This window comes from Tachysurus vachellii, chromosome 8 (genome assembly GCF_030014155.1).
Source record: "Tachysurus vachellii isolate PV-2020 chromosome 8, HZAU_Pvac_v1, whole genome shotgun sequence".
Taxonomy (NCBI): Eukaryota; Metazoa; Chordata; class Actinopteri; order Siluriformes; family Bagridae; genus Tachysurus; species Tachysurus vachellii.
Genome location: NC_083467.1, coordinates 18,797,163 through 18,813,356, shown reverse-complemented (window position 1 = coordinate 18,813,356; position 16,194 = coordinate 18,797,163). Strand labels below are relative to the sequence as shown.

The 16,194-nt window shown below is 40.8% G+C and overlaps 1 protein-coding gene across 2 annotated transcripts in view; it reads left to right on the top strand.

Annotated features, from left to right (window-relative positions):
• nrp2b (neuropilin 2b) overlaps positions 1–16,194 on the top strand; it is a 70,649-nt gene that overhangs the window by 43,014 nt on the left and 11,441 nt on the right. For both annotated transcript variants that reach the window (XM_060876744.1, XM_060876745.1), the window contains exons 8-12: positions 685–829; positions 2,205–2,554; positions 2,976–3,120; positions 11,606–11,683; positions 13,730–13,873. In XM_060876744.1, coding sequence (XP_060732727.1) covers positions 685–829; positions 2,205–2,554; positions 2,976–3,120; positions 11,606–11,683; positions 13,730–13,873 — 862 coding nt within the window. The remainder of the gene's footprint in view (positions 1–684; positions 830–2,204; positions 2,555–2,975; positions 3,121–11,605; positions 11,684–13,729; positions 13,874–16,194) is intronic.

The window sequence follows — 16,194 nt, the reverse complement described above, 5'->3', positions numbered from 1 at the left end:
CAGCCAGAGGCTGGCACATACACATAGGAACAACTAAGTGAGTAAGGGAGTGAGAGAGGGAGATGAAGATATGCTATCTGAACTTGTCATCTTGTCTCCTCTCACCACCCCTGGACCTAGTGGTTTAAACAAATGAATTTTGGTCAGAAAGGATTGGTTTTTCTAGGAAGCGTAGAAGTGTGCCCAGAGAAACCTAGAATTGCTATGTATTGTGTAGTAAACATTTTTTCTTGTAAAAATGTATGCAAAACACAATGTATGCAAAATGTATGCAAATGTTCAAAGCAAGAACATTTAAGAACAAAATTTAAAAAGCGTATGTGAGTGTAAAGTGTAAAGTGTAAAGCTGTGATTGTGAGCCTGTGTGGCGTTGTAACAAACCAGTACACACACCATGGTGTCTGTGTCAAAATTCACTCGTTCATCCAGACTTGCAGAATAAACACTTGTTTTGTTTAAACCATAGCTGCATGTGCAGCGGTGTGGAAGTGGGTGTCTGTTTATCCAGCAATTAACAAGATGATCTTTCCTGGCCACAGTAAAGCCCCTCTGATTACATGTTTGTTTACAGTGTGTATGATTGTGTGCCTGTTTATTTGTGTTACTGACATTGCAGCACAACAATTTTTTATTTTTTTTTTTTGCCCTTTTTTGCTAATCTACTTCTCTTTTTTTTCTCTGTAGACTTTCCATGCCAACTCAGACCCCTCTGAAGTGGTCCTGAACCGGATACCTCAGCCGGTCCTGGCTCGGTTTGTGCGAATCAGACCCCAGACTTGGAAGAACGGCATTGCTTTGCGCTTTGAGCTCTATGGCTGTCAGATCACAGGTGTGAATATAGTGTATTTGCAAAAACACTATACTGTTATGCCTGTTACAATACTGTTATTGGGTTGTTATACATTTACAGCATTCTGGCCGACGCCATTATACAGAGCGACTTATAATTTTATCTCATCCCAGGATGATCATTGGAGGGTTAAGGGCCTTGCTCAGGTGCCCAGCAATGCTGGTTTGGTGGACTTGGGAGTCGAACTCACAACGTTCCATTCAGTAGTCCAAAGGCTTAGCCACTAAACTACAACAGCAGTTTAATTTAACCTCTGCAAATGATCTCAGTTTATAGACTTACTGTACTTCTGTCAGTAACAAACATTCACCTCTCTCCTCTTTCTAACATTATCTCTAAACCAAACAGTTGCCTCTGGTGTACAATAGATGATGAATATCGTTCCAGTCATTGCCATTGTCCCTGTCACCTGAACTCAGCACTGTATTTATCTGCTCTATTCAGGCCATGTAATTGAGTTTGGCTATTTATGGAGATGTGGAGATTAGAGCACCCTAATTCTGTTTGTTTCCCTTGACACAGACATGAGATGGGCTGCTTTTTTTGAGCTGATGCTATCACAAATTTCCATCACACTAAATCATTATAGCTTTGAGCAGTGATTCGCTCCTATTTTTATCGACAGTAAGCAGGACAAATGCGCTTTTAGGGACGGGGCCTTTTTCAACACTGACACAAATAACACATAAAGATGGAACACGCTACCATATTAGCAGTGCTCTGGTCCTGCAGGGGCCATCGCCTGCGGGCTTGAAGCATAGAATAACTTGCTTTTAGTGGGTCGGAGTAAGTGCTCTCACTCCCTAACTTATAAAGGACTGATACCCACCATGGATGAAACTTTACTTGCCAAGGCCAAGAAATCAGTATCTCAGTGCCTTGGCATTATTTTCAAAGTTTTATTACCCCCACCCCCAAGTGTGGGTGGATTACAACAGAGATTGTGTAGGATGGGTTTGTTTCTGTTTTTAAGCCACAGGCTACAATCAATCATTTATTTCTGGAATCATCTCTTTTTTCTGGCCCTGTGGCAGAAAATGGGTGCTCAGAGAGAGTAACAGCTAAAGAGTAGGAGTGAGAAGAGTGCTGTTTGTTGGTATTTTAGCTGCCCTTAAGTGGAGTCATCTCTCTATTGAGATGAGCTTCGTAACACCTGAGGTCATGGGTCACTGAAAACAAAAAGCAACCGCGCACACTTAATCTCCCACTCACAGACACGTACGTTTTACACATTCTCTTTATTTATTATTCACATTTTTTTCCTTTTAATAACGGAAAATTTTGATTCTTCAAGTCTTAAACTGACAGTCCTCCTTTTTCTAGCTCTCACGCATCTCTTCTTTCTCTTGTTCAGCTGCTCCATGTTCTGAGATGCAGGGCATGCTCTCAGGACTACTCCCTGACTCACAGATCTCCGCGTCCTCCATGCGGGACATCCACGGCTCCATGAGTGCGGCTCGGTTAGTGGCGAGCCGTTCTGGATGGTACCCCAGTCCCACACAGCCTGTGGCCGGGGAGGAGTGGCTGCAGGTTGATCTGGGAGTCCCAAAAGCAGTGAGGGGGATCATCACACAGGGGGCGCGTGGCGTCGACGGCAGCACCAGCGCAGAGAACCGTGCCTTTGTGAGAAAGTACCGGCTGGCACACAGCATGAACGGAAAAGACTGGAGTTACTTCCTTGACCCTAGGACCGGCCACCACAAGGTGAGGAATTAACCACTGATCTGGTGTTAAACTTGCTAAGACTTCATTTAAGAATGCTGTCATCAATGACATGGTTCAGTACTATAATAGGAAATTTACCACAGCAAGTCATCTAATAGTCTCCTGAATTCTCCATTTCTGAATCAATAGCCATTTCATTCATTTTTGCTCCTCTCAGCAGCTCAGCACTTGCACCATCACCATCTACTCTATCCATTCTAAGAATTCAATTATACTCAGTTATGCTGCCAGCATTGATAACATTCCAGCAAAATCATTTACAGTTGTGTTAATTAAAACTTCTCTAGCTGAACTTCCTCCTCAGGCCATATGAGACTCCTACATCTCACAGTTTTTCCTTTTTTTTGCCTGTTTATCTATCTTTGTCCATCAAATCTCTGATGTTAGTGCTGCTTTTCAGATTTTTGAAGGAAACACACACTTCGACACACCAGAGATCCGCCGCTTTGATGAGATCGTGACCCAGTTTATCAGGGTTTATCCGGAAAGATGGTCCCCTCCTGGCATCGGAATGAGGCTGGAGATCCTGGGATGTGATCTGCCAGGTTAGAAAGTGCACATGACATCACCTGTCAATCACAGATGACACATCAGTCTGTCTAAATGCTTGAAGACAGACAACATGCCAGACAACATTTCCCTGTTGAATTTAAGTACTGGGTGCTCAGTGTATCACTTGAAGCTGAAAAGGCCTCTTGGCTGTTCTGCTGTCCTTCACCTCTTTTCCTCTTCCTCCTCTGCCATGCTGAATGTTACACCTGTATCAGAATGATGAACAGTGACATGGACAGGTGCCCACTCCCCTTGGGGCCTGCCGAAACGCCATAAAGAAAAGCCCGGCGGCTGCTGGCGACAGCCTGTCGCTCTGACTCTGTGTCCAAATCACTACTAGGAGCACAGGGGCTTGAGCGCCTGAGGTGGAGCCTTGGGGCAGTGCCCAGCTTTAGAAAAGTTTTATCACAGTGACAAAGAAAAAGAGAGAGAGCTAGAGGGCAGAGAGGACTGCCAGCATGGGGTTAAAGACTGTCTCTGTGTAGGGACTGGACCAGGATGAACGTTGTTTTCCAGGCTGCCTGGATTCACAGTATTTTGAGGTATGCATGAAAATATAGAGATTGAGGTTTAGCTTGATGAACAGTTCTCTTTGGTTTCCATTAAGTATTTCAATGATTTCTGAGAGCGTGTGTGATGTTATATATCGGCAGTCTCTACAGAAGAGTAAAACTGTACTTGATTGATGATTGAGAAACCTCAAGACAGTGCTGAGTCTTTGAAATAAGAGTGATGTCTGTGCAGCATCTGTTGTTGGGGTCTAAGAATTTATTAAGGGTTTAAACCTGAGCTTTGTTCAGTTGAACTGACAGAATAATAAACACAATGTTTATACTGTATTTATTGCAGTACATGAGCACAGTGCTGTCTACACCTCCTGATTCTGTCGTAAATATTCAAGCACGGTGGTATGAAGACATCATGCTGTGGAGAGGCTCAGCATCTGGTTTTAAACTCACTCTACTTTACTTGAGTTTTTCCTTTCACCTTATACATTTAACTTTTATATTTTATATTGATTTTCTATGTTTCTTTAATTTCTACACACTAGATTTCTTTATATATTTGTAAGTAATAGGTTGATTTTTCTCCCGTATCAGACAACTTTATTGAGTGCATCTCAGTATCAATCCAAATGAAATTATTAAATAATCTTTTCTATGGGGGGCACGGTGGCTTAGTGGTTAGCACGTTCGCCTCACACCTCCAGGGTTAGGGGTTTGATTCCCGCCTCCGCCTTATGTGTGTGGAGTTTGCATGTTCTCCCCGTGCCTCGGGGGTTTCCTCCGGGTACTCCGGTTTCCTCCCCCGGTCCAAAGACATGCATGGTAGGTTGATTGGCATCTCTGGAAAATTGTCCGTAGTGTGTGTTTGCGTGAGTGAATGAGAGTGTGTGTGCCCTGTGATGGGTTGGCACTCCGTCCAGGGTGTATCCTGCCTTGATGCCCAATGACGCCTGAGATCAGGCTCCCCGTGACCCGAGGTAGTTTGGATAAGCGGTAGAAAATGAATGAATGAATGAATTTTTTCTATGCTTCCAAAGTTAGCACTTTATTTAGCACTTTACCAGATGCTTTTAGATATGCTGTGCAAGGCATCATGGGATTGTGGGATATTGAGGATAGAACACAGGGTGTGGTTGTGTGCAATAAATTGTGTTTGTGTGTGTGTGTGTGATACAGTACAGTGTAGTATGTCAGACTGAGGCAACAGAGTGACTGATTCAGTGAGTAATAAAGCTGTGCAGGGCTGTCTGTGCACCAGATGTGTGAGACACAGGGGGTCGAGTCTCCTCCTCCCTGCTCCTACAAACTAAGCTCACTACTCTCAAAACACACACACACTGCTTTTTTCTCTCCTTCTTGATTACACATATGCAACCACTTGTGGGCACTATGTGCACTTTCTTACTTACGGTTTGTTACGCGCACACACACACACACACACACACACACACACACACACACACACACACACACACACACACATGCATGTACATAATCCTACTCTCTCCTCTCCCACTCATTCACACATACACCCCATATGTGACATTGATATAAATAATTAGTCTTTTGCATATTTTTCTGTCTGTTATTTTCAGCTGCACGCCTGTTCACTTCTCCTTAAAGCTCTAGTTCAACAACAGAGGCCATCGAAAGCTTATGTTATTATTAGTATGCCTCTCAGCACAGTGAACATAACACTCCAGATACTTTAGCATGACAGAGCTGTTGTTTTTTAAGAAGTTCTGCTTGCTTAAGCAGTCAGAAGGGCAAAGACATGAGGGGGACAGAGGACAGCGCTGAGTGGACAGCACATGGCAGAGAGAGAGAGAGAGAGAGAGAGAGATGTTAAATATTCAGATGGCAAACTCAGTTTCACTCCACTGAACAGCATGATTTAACTCACACACATCTGCTGCTACTATTATAGCCACAACCTGACCTGATAAAAGCATACTGTACAGAGTAGAGCTGTCAGATTCCTTCAAAGATTTTATTAGTAAAGAATTCAAATGCATTTCAATGCTAAAGCACTTTTTATGCACAGCTGATAAAGGGATTTTGTCTAAAATGTCCTTTTTCTCTAGAAACTTTATTTACTACGCTTAACATTTGCTACATGAAGTACACAGCAGCTACAATACTTCTAGGATTCAAATGCAATCAAATGCAAATGCAAACACAAAATAGTGCACAAAATGACCAGTAAAAAAACCATTTCAGCTCATTTTTGGTTATTATTAGAAGGGTAACACCAATAAGTCTCTGCTGAACATTATTAGAACATTAAACATGCAGTAATTTTGTCTGAAAAACAATTCAATTCAAATAATTCAAAGTGTGGTTTTGGTTCTTATGGTTCTACTTGTAAATAAAGTACAGTGTGAACACACACACATGCAGAGTCACAGTAAGAAGCTCTAAGACAGACACACATACTGTACAGAGTGAGAGAAACAGTAAATCCTGTGATCACTCACCTGTTTTAAAGCCCTCTGCTCACTCTAGGGGGAAACATGGGAGAGCTGGAGCAGGGGATATGATTGAGGGAGGGACAAATATAATGAATAGATGAATAAGTAAAAGCCCCTCAGACCTACTGCTGCGTATGAAAGTGTGAAAGACACACAGAAGGACTTTGGACTATTTCAATTAGACTGGGATTTCCATTATTAATCAGCATCCTCCATGTCATGACCTGCCCCAGTTTCCTGTACTGGGAGGTGAGATGAGAGAGAGAGAGAGACAGAGAGAGAGAGACAGAGAGAGACAGAGAGAGACAGAGAGAGAGAGAGAGAGACAGACAGAAAGAGAGACAGAGAGAGACAGAGAGAGAGAGAGAGAGAGAGAGAGAGAGAGACAGAGAGAGAGACAGAGAGAGACAGAGAGAGAGAGAGAGAGAGAGAGACAGAGACAGAGTAAACAGTGACCCCTACAGGAACCGCTGATAGAAACAGAAAGAAAAAGAGCTCTCTTTAATGTACCTGTTTTGAGAAGTTCAGAAGACCCAACTTCTGTATTCTTAAAGTCATGCCTAGGCATCATGTTTAAACAGCATCTACCTGCTGTGAAGAGATAAGGAAATAAAGGGCGTGCGGAACTATCAGATATAACACATGAAGAGCTCTGATCATTCCCAAGTGTGTGGGTGGCCAGCTCTTGCTGTCAGTCAAGGAAAAAGGGTGAGCAAGTATAGTTTAGTTTACTATGTTCTAGTCCTAGGAAAGTCTCACTGGAATAAATCTGACTGTTGTTATAATCTTTAAAAACATTTTTTTTAGTTAGGCTTATCTGATGATGGAGAATTCCTTGAGATTTATTTACATGCAAGCATTTTGTTTCTCTCTGCCAAGGATCTTTGTGCTCTTATGAAAATTAAATGTGTGTTTTTTTTTTAGGTTTTTTTTTTAAGCATATTTATCTTCATTAACTGCTTGGGCTGAGATTGGGTGGATTTAGTCTTGTGTAGCCAAACCTTCAGACTGATTGCAGAGGGTCTGGACTCTATAGCAGCTTTTATTGGCCAAGGACCTCCCAATAGGGCATCTGACTGACATGTAAAGCAACCAATCCCAGTTTGTTTTCAATGTAGTCGATGTAACTACAAAAATAGACCAGTGTGCAACCATAGATTGATAATTTATGAAGTTTTTGCTAATTAATAAGTCTAGACTGTGAACTTCAGATCATTTGGAATATCCGGTGTAGTTAATCATCATAAGCACTCATTGTCGCATTTTGTAAACATCTTCCTTCTACCATTGGGTACGTAAAGCATCACAACAGTGAGACTAGGATGGATCCAGAGCCTATCCCTGGAATTCTGAATGCAACTTGAGACTTTACCCTGAATGGGACAATTTAGGAGCAGTTTAGAGAAGCCAATTCACCTAATAGATCTAAACAGATATTAATAGTAATGAAAAAAGCTTTACAGTTGCTAACAAATTAGGTAATAGAATTGAGTTGGGTTTAACAGTAGAACTATGAGAATGTAATGGTGAAATTTACAACTCTCTCACTTTCCATCCGTATCTCTGTATGAGAGGAGTAGGCGTGGGAGACATCAGACCTTGTCCTTCAGCTTTCTTTGGCTCTTTGAAGCTGTCTTGCACATGTTTCTGTTTAGGTCTAGGCACTAGCTTCTGGCCCAGGCTTACACACACAGACACACACACATGCACACAAACACAGACACACACACACACGTATACACACTCGGCCATATCATTTTAAAAACATGAGCTTCTTCACAAAAGACATATTTTGTGTATTCCTCATACATGGAAATACATGTGTAATTCTCAGACATTCTCTATTAGTTATATCAGCTTTGTGAAACCCTTGCAGGTTTCGGGCTTTGTCCGTTGGCTTTGATGAGTTTTGGCTGCAGCCTCAGCTGGCAGTGTCTGTTTGAGATATTGTACTGTTGTTGGTACCATGTATCTCTGTATCTTGGAGTGAAAGTATCTCTCTCGTCTCTCTGTTTAATATGAATATCAATAGACTGTTTTTCAAATGTTCTTGGATATGATATTTATCACCTGGTGATGATGTGCTGTTGTGTTTTCTTGGCTCTTGGGCAAAGTCCTTATCATAGCCCAAACAAGCATGCCTGCCAGCTCAGCCTCCCTCTCTGAGTGTGTTTGTGTGTATATGTGTGTGGTTGTGTGTATTTGTGTTATTTAGGCTGCAGTCCATTAGAAGAATCCAAGACAATGACCGTCTTGAAGAAGAATGAATGCTAATATAAAGGCAACATTCCAAAAATCAGTCATGTTTTGTCTGTAAATTAATTAGATATGAATGTTTTAATTGGCTCTGTGCTTTTGGAAATTTGTTTTTTGTTTAAACCTGGAGACCAAGAAGCTTTGTCTCTCTCTGTCTCTCCATTAGTGTTTAATTAGTAGTGAGGGGGTTGGGATGTATGTGTGTGCGTTTTGTGTGAGTCTCTTGCAGGTAAACTTTCATGCCCACTCAGCCACACTTTTCTTTGTTATTGTTTTCCTCTATTCATACATCAGGTTCTGATTTTCTGACCTGATTGGTCTGCACTCCTTCCTGGGAACAGAATTGATTATTCGGTCATGCAGCATCTGCTGCCAGATCCTGCACACAGGCACATCGAGTGTTTCTTTCTCTGCCTGTCTTCCTGCTTGCCAGAGGTGGAGATTATGGCTTTCTACATAATTGAATGTCTTTTTCATTCTCTTGTTCAGAAAGCGCTAAGTCAAACGCCACTAAGGCAGAGAGGTTAGTTGGGGGTTAATGCTGTCTTCACGTACCACTGCATGAGCAGGGATGACCCCACTATCAGCCCACGCATGTAGACTAAGCCTTAAGCTCGTGTTCCTGTGGATTTTCTTCCTGCTTTTTCCATCAAACTTTTACAGACCTTTTTTAATTCACCAACTTTCTGGTATGACATGATTTTGATGACAAAAAACAGACAACTGAACAAAGAAGCATGCGTATAGTCTCTGCAGTGGTAACTTGAAGCACCACTGTGATCCAAAACATGGAATATTTACTGAGGTTAAGCATTAATTGGTAACTGCTTAGTTAGACACCGTTCAGCCACATTAGTCGCTTATGTTGATCTTTATTTCTTATTTTATGCAGCTGGACCTGTGCATCTACAAATATATTTGGTCATGTACACACATTTACACATAAACCAAAGTTCTTCGATAAATCTTCGAAGATGAACTGGAGCAAGGTGATGTTGTGTGATGTTGCATCAGACTGTAATTCCACCGTAAGAGTCAGCTGTAATTGTTATTGCTGTGTCTGAGATGAGTTCATGATGCTTCTAGTGAATAAACCGTCCATTAATAAAAAAAGATAGTTCTAGCTTTATTTTCATCATAAACAATAGGTCTGTCATGGCTAGCTTCCTGTGTGCTACTGCTCTCTGTCAATGCTGTCATCACAGGCACTGCTAGTCTGAAGGGTGTTGTGTTTATACTCTGAATACAGGAGACCTTTACACGAAGAGGGGACAGGGGTATGAGAATCCTAAAGGGGCTGTGTATGATGGTGCACACTTGCCCTTACTAATTACAAAAGGAGAGAGGAAGAGTGTGTGTGTGTGTGTGTGTGTCTCTGTGTGTGTGTGTGTGTGTGTTTGTGTGTGTGTGTGTGTGTGTTTACATGCGTTTGAGCTCACTTCCCCAAGATGCAGCTCTTGCTGTGGGTTAATTGCATTTGTAAAGGGCATCAAATTAATGGACTTTAATGTCAGAAACCCAATCAGCTGGGGCTCCTCTTTCATGTCCCCTCCTGCTTATAGATATTAATAATATATTTACATAGCTGCCCTCTCTTTTCATGTTGCGCAAGTGCCAGCTGGATTATTAATGCTGCTCACGTATTTGCCAATTAAGCGGTGAATTGTAAAGTGTGATGACACTAATGAAACTAAGAGCTGACAATCATTAGTCACTTACCTTCTTGTTTTTCTGTCTCTAAAAGCATGAACAATGCTAAGACTAATTTATAATAGTGCGCTCTAATGTATCTAATGTACAGTGGATGTATTTCCTGTAGTAATGTCAGGTTGTACCATATATTTTAAGGTATGAGGATGGAAAGAGGAGTAAATAAAGAGTGAGGACGATGTTTATCATGAAGCTTTATTAAAGATTGTCATTGGAATAACTTTACCAGGACGCACACATTGACATTTTTCATCCAAGTCCTGTTATATAGAACGTGACATATATTAAATGTCATGTATTTAAAAAATTGATATTTGGTTATTTTTTACATTTCTTTACTTATTCTGCATTCTGACAAATTTCCATTTTCATTATGCTTTTCTTCCTCCTTTTGTCACTTCATTGTGCTAATGATTTAAATCAGCCACCTCAGTAGGTTTCAGTGGGTTTATAATAAATAATCAAGACATAATCCTTTTTTTTTCTGATATATATATCAGCTTTCTGGTAATGTGCAATGTCCTGTTAATTCTAAAGTCAATCTCTGTGAGTGTCTGTACTCACACTTAACCCCTTTGCGATTATTTACAGTTGAATTCCTGCATAAACGTGCGTGTTGGAAAGCGGTTAAAGAGAGTTTAATGATCCATGCTGAGTCATTGAAAAGAAAGAGAGACAGAGAGGCAGCGGGTTGGTTGTGGTGGTAGGTTTTGCTGATCCATAAAAAGAGCTGATGTGGGTTGGTGCCACAGCCCCAGGTGCTGTAATGGAGGTAAAGCTATAAAGATGGCAGTAATGGGGTAAAGCTGTAAGGCTGGCACTAATGGGGTAAGGCTCTTTTGGAGGTCTATCTGTAATTGGGTGGGGGGGTGGATGGGGAATGATGTGAAGAGGATTAAAAAGGAAGAGCCGGTGTTCTTTCATGCTACTCAAACTCAGCTTAAACCTTCTGCTTAATTACATCACCCTTTCGGCATCTCTATCTTTCTTTCTCTGCTATCTCTCTCCCCTCCCACTCGGCCAATGAGAGCTGGTTTAATCCTGCATTTGCGTTCACTAACCACTTGCAGAGGGCCGTGTGCTTTGAATTGATTTCCAGCTGTGTGAGTGTGTTTTGCTCAGGGAGTTTTTGAGCAATAACTTTATAAATCCTTTGTGTGTATCAGCATGTGATTTTCCCCATCTTTGGCAATGTGTGTGTGTCTGTGTGTTTGTATATATGTGTGTGTTTATAGCTCTATTTTTTCAAGGTCAATGAAGTGGGAACATTCATCAGTGGCAGCAGGAGCCACTGTGTGTGTACTAAAGAGATTCTTTACTGAAGAAGTTTAGCTTCTCGTGTTTAACCTGGTATTAAATCTTTCCAGGTGTATAAGCCGATATCTGAGACTATAGTACATTAATTTGTCCTTGGTGTAAAACTGTAAATGTTATTTCATGCTCATGAATCTCAATTTCTTTCACTGCTACTCCCATTTTCCAACCAGTTTTCCCCAGAACATCTTCACCAAATCTGTTTCTCCTCTCTGTCTCAGAATCCACCACTATTGCCAACACAGCCACCCCGACTCCGGCCCAGCAAGAAGAAACCACAACAGCGCAGAGGACACCAGGTGAGTGACAGGCAATCTCAAGCATCCAATCAAGAGAATCCAGAGTTTGTGTCAACTAGAATAAATTTGCCAAATGTGTTGAGTGGGACTGTGGGAGTCCACGGAATGTCGAGCTCTTCTCGTTAATGCTATCAAATGTTATCATTCATACTGTTCTGTACAATACCTGTACAAGCCTGACAGTGAGGAATGAGTTCATCACTTCTATTGTTGAGTGTGTGCATGCTTGTGTTTGTGTGTATGCTTACTATACATGTGTCTGGGTGTTTTGGGTTATTAAATGCATGGTATTACACAGCCATATGCCAAGAAACACATCCTATTTCTTATATAGTGCATTATTTAGGATTTTTTTTTTTCTGTATGCATAAACATTGTAGACTATCCAGAGCATTCATGGCAAAGGATGTGAAACACCCATAAAGCGCATTGCTGTTTGAAGAAAATAAGACTAAAGGCATCATTCTGGACGCTTTTATTTACAGTACAATTTCCGATCACTGCTGCAGAACTGCCTGTGTTGCACCCATGATAATAATAGATTGCGCCTACATTTGTGAAGACTTATGTGTCGATGAACAGCAGTATGCAGCAGGAGTGCTAACATTATGCTAAGCAGCCTGGCAGTGTTTGTGCCCTGTGTTAGGATTGATTGCTGATGGAGGGCTGGTGCACAGCTCCATATAGATGAGGCCAGTGTGACTTCGCTTGGCTTAGATCCCTCTCTTATTTTCTTCCCCTCACGCTTCCTGGCTCAAAAGAGCCACATAATAACTCTACCTGCAGATAGGTAATCCGCCTCCGCACTCTCCATGGTGCGCATTGAGCCATAAGATATTCTTTTGCAGAATATCCATATTAGAATTACAGACGAATATACGTAAACATCCACAAAGAAGCGTCCATGTGCTGTAATTAGGCGTATTGTAGCTGATATTTGGCACAATATGTCTTTATGGTAGTTGTGGCTTGCACAGCGTGTTGACATGCTCAGACCCTGCTAAACATTTTCACAGCCTCTCAGACCACACCTTGAGCTGTGAGGAGCTGAGATGGAAAAAAGGTGGCGCACGTCAGCATTCACAGAGAGCACAGAAATAACTGGAGTGGTAGACAGATTAGCTTTTTAACGACACAGCAACGTGTTTATTTGGAACAAGCATGCAGTGGACCACCGGGTAGGAAGTGCTGACAGCGATGTGAGAGAGAAGCCGGGAATAGGAATGACATAAGCTGGGTAATTATACATTTCTGTAGTTTAACTGGAGAACTTCTCCTCTTCTTCTTAAAGGCTTTAGAAAACACACACTTAGGACACAGTTAGACCAGTGAATGAGGGTCAACTGACTGAAGCCAGAAGCCTAATTCAATGTTAAAGCTGTACAAATCTGTTACTGTAATGTTTACAGTACAGAATAATATATCTATAATAACATCTGATACTAGTGCTGTCTCTATTAGAGCTATTCATTTCCCCCAGACCAGGTGTTAAAATATATATTTAAAACATTTTATCTCATACTTACTGCTTGGATTTAATTCTTTTTATCCTATTAACCTCTATTAAAATTGTAGTTCAGTTCAAGTTAAAATAGATAGAGGTTACTGAGCTTAACTCTAATAAGTTGATAAAAACTTTAACCGCAGTTCATCTTGAGCTCTGTTGTTCTAACATCATTAAAAACTGAATAATAAAATTGTAGAGCACCTGATTGTATTAGAAGAATCCCTGAAGAACCACAGTGTTAAACAACAGCACAGACAAAGAATAAGCAAATAAGCAGCATTTCTCTCAGGGCCTGTTAAGTTTACCTTCTGGAACGGGAATATAGATTTTACCGGTTAGAGGCTGAGGGCATTGATCAAAGCTGTGAAGGTGTGTGTGTATGTGTGTGTGTGTGTGTGTGTGTGTGAGTGTGTGTGTGTGTGTGTGGTGTATGCACGCACTTTTGAATAATTGTATAAATTAAGGATATGAGTTTTCTGTAAGTAATGAGTGTAACCTGCTTCTGTTTTTGTGCTCCCTGTTTCTTTCTTTGTGTCTAGCTCCCACCACCATGTTGTCTCTAGGTGGTTTGTGTGATTTTGAGCAAAATATGTGCGGCTGGACCCATGACCCCACAGGTGATGTGAACTGGGCTCTGCATAGCCCCTCCAGTACTGGTCTGGACCTGCCCATGGGAGATGACGGTAAGGAAATATTTAACTGTCATATATTAAACTTAACATGCTAGATGCAGTAACAAAGGAAACACATACCATTAACATTCTATTAAGTGTCCAGTTATATGCTTTTTCTATCTTGAATGCAGTCATAATGAATAAATCCTGCATTGGAAATTGGCTACATGTCTATCATGCTTAGAGCTTATCTATAATTAGAGTTGATCATAATTGATAGCAGGCAGTTGAAACAGAAACCTGTTCTCTGTTTAAAAGCCAGGGCTGTGTAGGTAATTTAATGTGGCCGCAGGTAAAGGAAGAAGACGAGCAATAAATAACAGCATGCACAGTGAGTCATTAAGGCTTTCATTTGCCCTTGCAGAAACTACACACACATGCAACACACCATGCTTCAACAGCGTGTGTTATTGCTGAAGAGTAATTATTGTGATAGCTGAGGTCTGAAAATAGTCCCTGCCACTGTTTCATGTCTTCTCTCCTGTGTAAAGATCTCTGGACATCTTTCCGTCCTTCTTGAAGCAAAGGGGCAAGCTTTTCATGTAAACCAAACTTGCACAAATACATACACGTATCCCGTTCTCCTAAGGATCTCCAGTGTCAGAACACTAGCTCTGTTTTTCCATCTGTGAGTGTTTTTAATGAGAGAAGCATTAAATTCTTTCCTGAGAAAGGAAAGAATTTTCTTCTGTTGAAAACATTACAAAAGCAGATCCTCTTCCATTGCTCTTTCCAATCAGCATCCTCCCTGCTCTCTCTTTCCCGTTCCTCATGAGGGAATAATCGCTTCCCTTTTCATAGCTTCTCTAATCAAAGGCCTGTTTAACCCATCGCTTAACGATTCATGAACTCAATGCACGTGTTTCGCGACCTTCATGTTGTAACTAGAAAAAGAGTCGAGGTGATAGGGCACATGTCCCCCTCAGCTTAATTAACTTCACTAAAACATTGTAATGACGCTCATCGACCTGTCTGTCCTGCTCCATTTCTTCTCTATAGGCACATCATTGGGCTAAATAACCACCCAATCACAGTAAAGCCTCTTTAAAAATGGCTAATTCATTCTTAATCCCTGGATATAAAGCAGTGATCCTTATTGATTAGACACTCAGTGGGTTACTCACATCTATTACACTTATGGTAAGAAAATAATTTGCCAAGTGTAATAGGGTTCAGGGGTAAAGCTATTTAAATTGTTTTAAAAGATTCAGCTCTACAGCAGGGTTAAAGGATATAAATAATACATTATGGTATCTTTCAGAGTTTCAGAGAAGATTTCTCTGTTACGTCCTGAATGCTGGACGGTTTCAGAGATTATGTTGATAAATATTTAAGTAGCTTGCCTTAATAACAATTATGTGATTAAATCAAACATGTTCATTTTGACATAGAACATTTCTTTTAAAATAAATTTTAGGTGCAAAAACTTTTTTTCAACATATTTCATTTTAGTAAGCAGTAAAGCTAACAGTGCTAGATAAAATGAGTACTGGTTATTTAACTGAAGATGGGTAAGTGGCGTATCTCATCGGTGACTAAAACCAGTCACACATTTTCCTATTGTTGGAATTGCCATGATTGTTTGGTAGAAATTATAGCTTCAATAAAACAAATGTATTGTCCTTATTGGTATTTTGGTATCCAGTTGGTCTTTTCAGTGAGCCCTTTCTCCCTGAAGTGACATCATCGCTTTACCAAGCAAAGCGGCTAAGCGCTATTATTTTGCTGAATAAAAACTGCAGAACTGCTCTTGTTTTGAGAGCAGAATTCATGTTTCCTCTGCTGACTGATGAAAGAAACAGCACGATCATTCATTTAAATAGGTCCTAAACTGAAGTGCTGTTCCACTCACGGTGCCATGCTGAGAAACAAAGAGGCTTAAATATAGAGATGGCAGCACTCAGTAGCTCGTGATCAGTTTGGTACAGATGTTGTGATGATAGCAGATGAGCTGTAAATGAAAGATACAGTGACACTTGTGTGAGTTTAGTGGTGCTCCACAGCCCTCAGCTGGTAAGAGGACCACAGTATCACTCTGTCGGCACGCTCTGAGAGTTATTACAGCTGTTCGGCTGGTTTAAAATCCTCTGTTGCATATTCAGATAGGATTGCAGTGAATAAGATAGTTTTCTATTCAACAAATATCTTTACACATATATATCCTGTACAATGAGATTTATTTTTGTATAATATTACCTAATTGCCATATTTGTATGTTTTAATGGCCGTTCTCTTGAAGAAATACAGCCTTATAATGTACAAAAGAAGAACACGTTTTTGCATGATTTGAAATGGACGAATAATAGGCAAAATTTTTTTAGTTCTGGTGT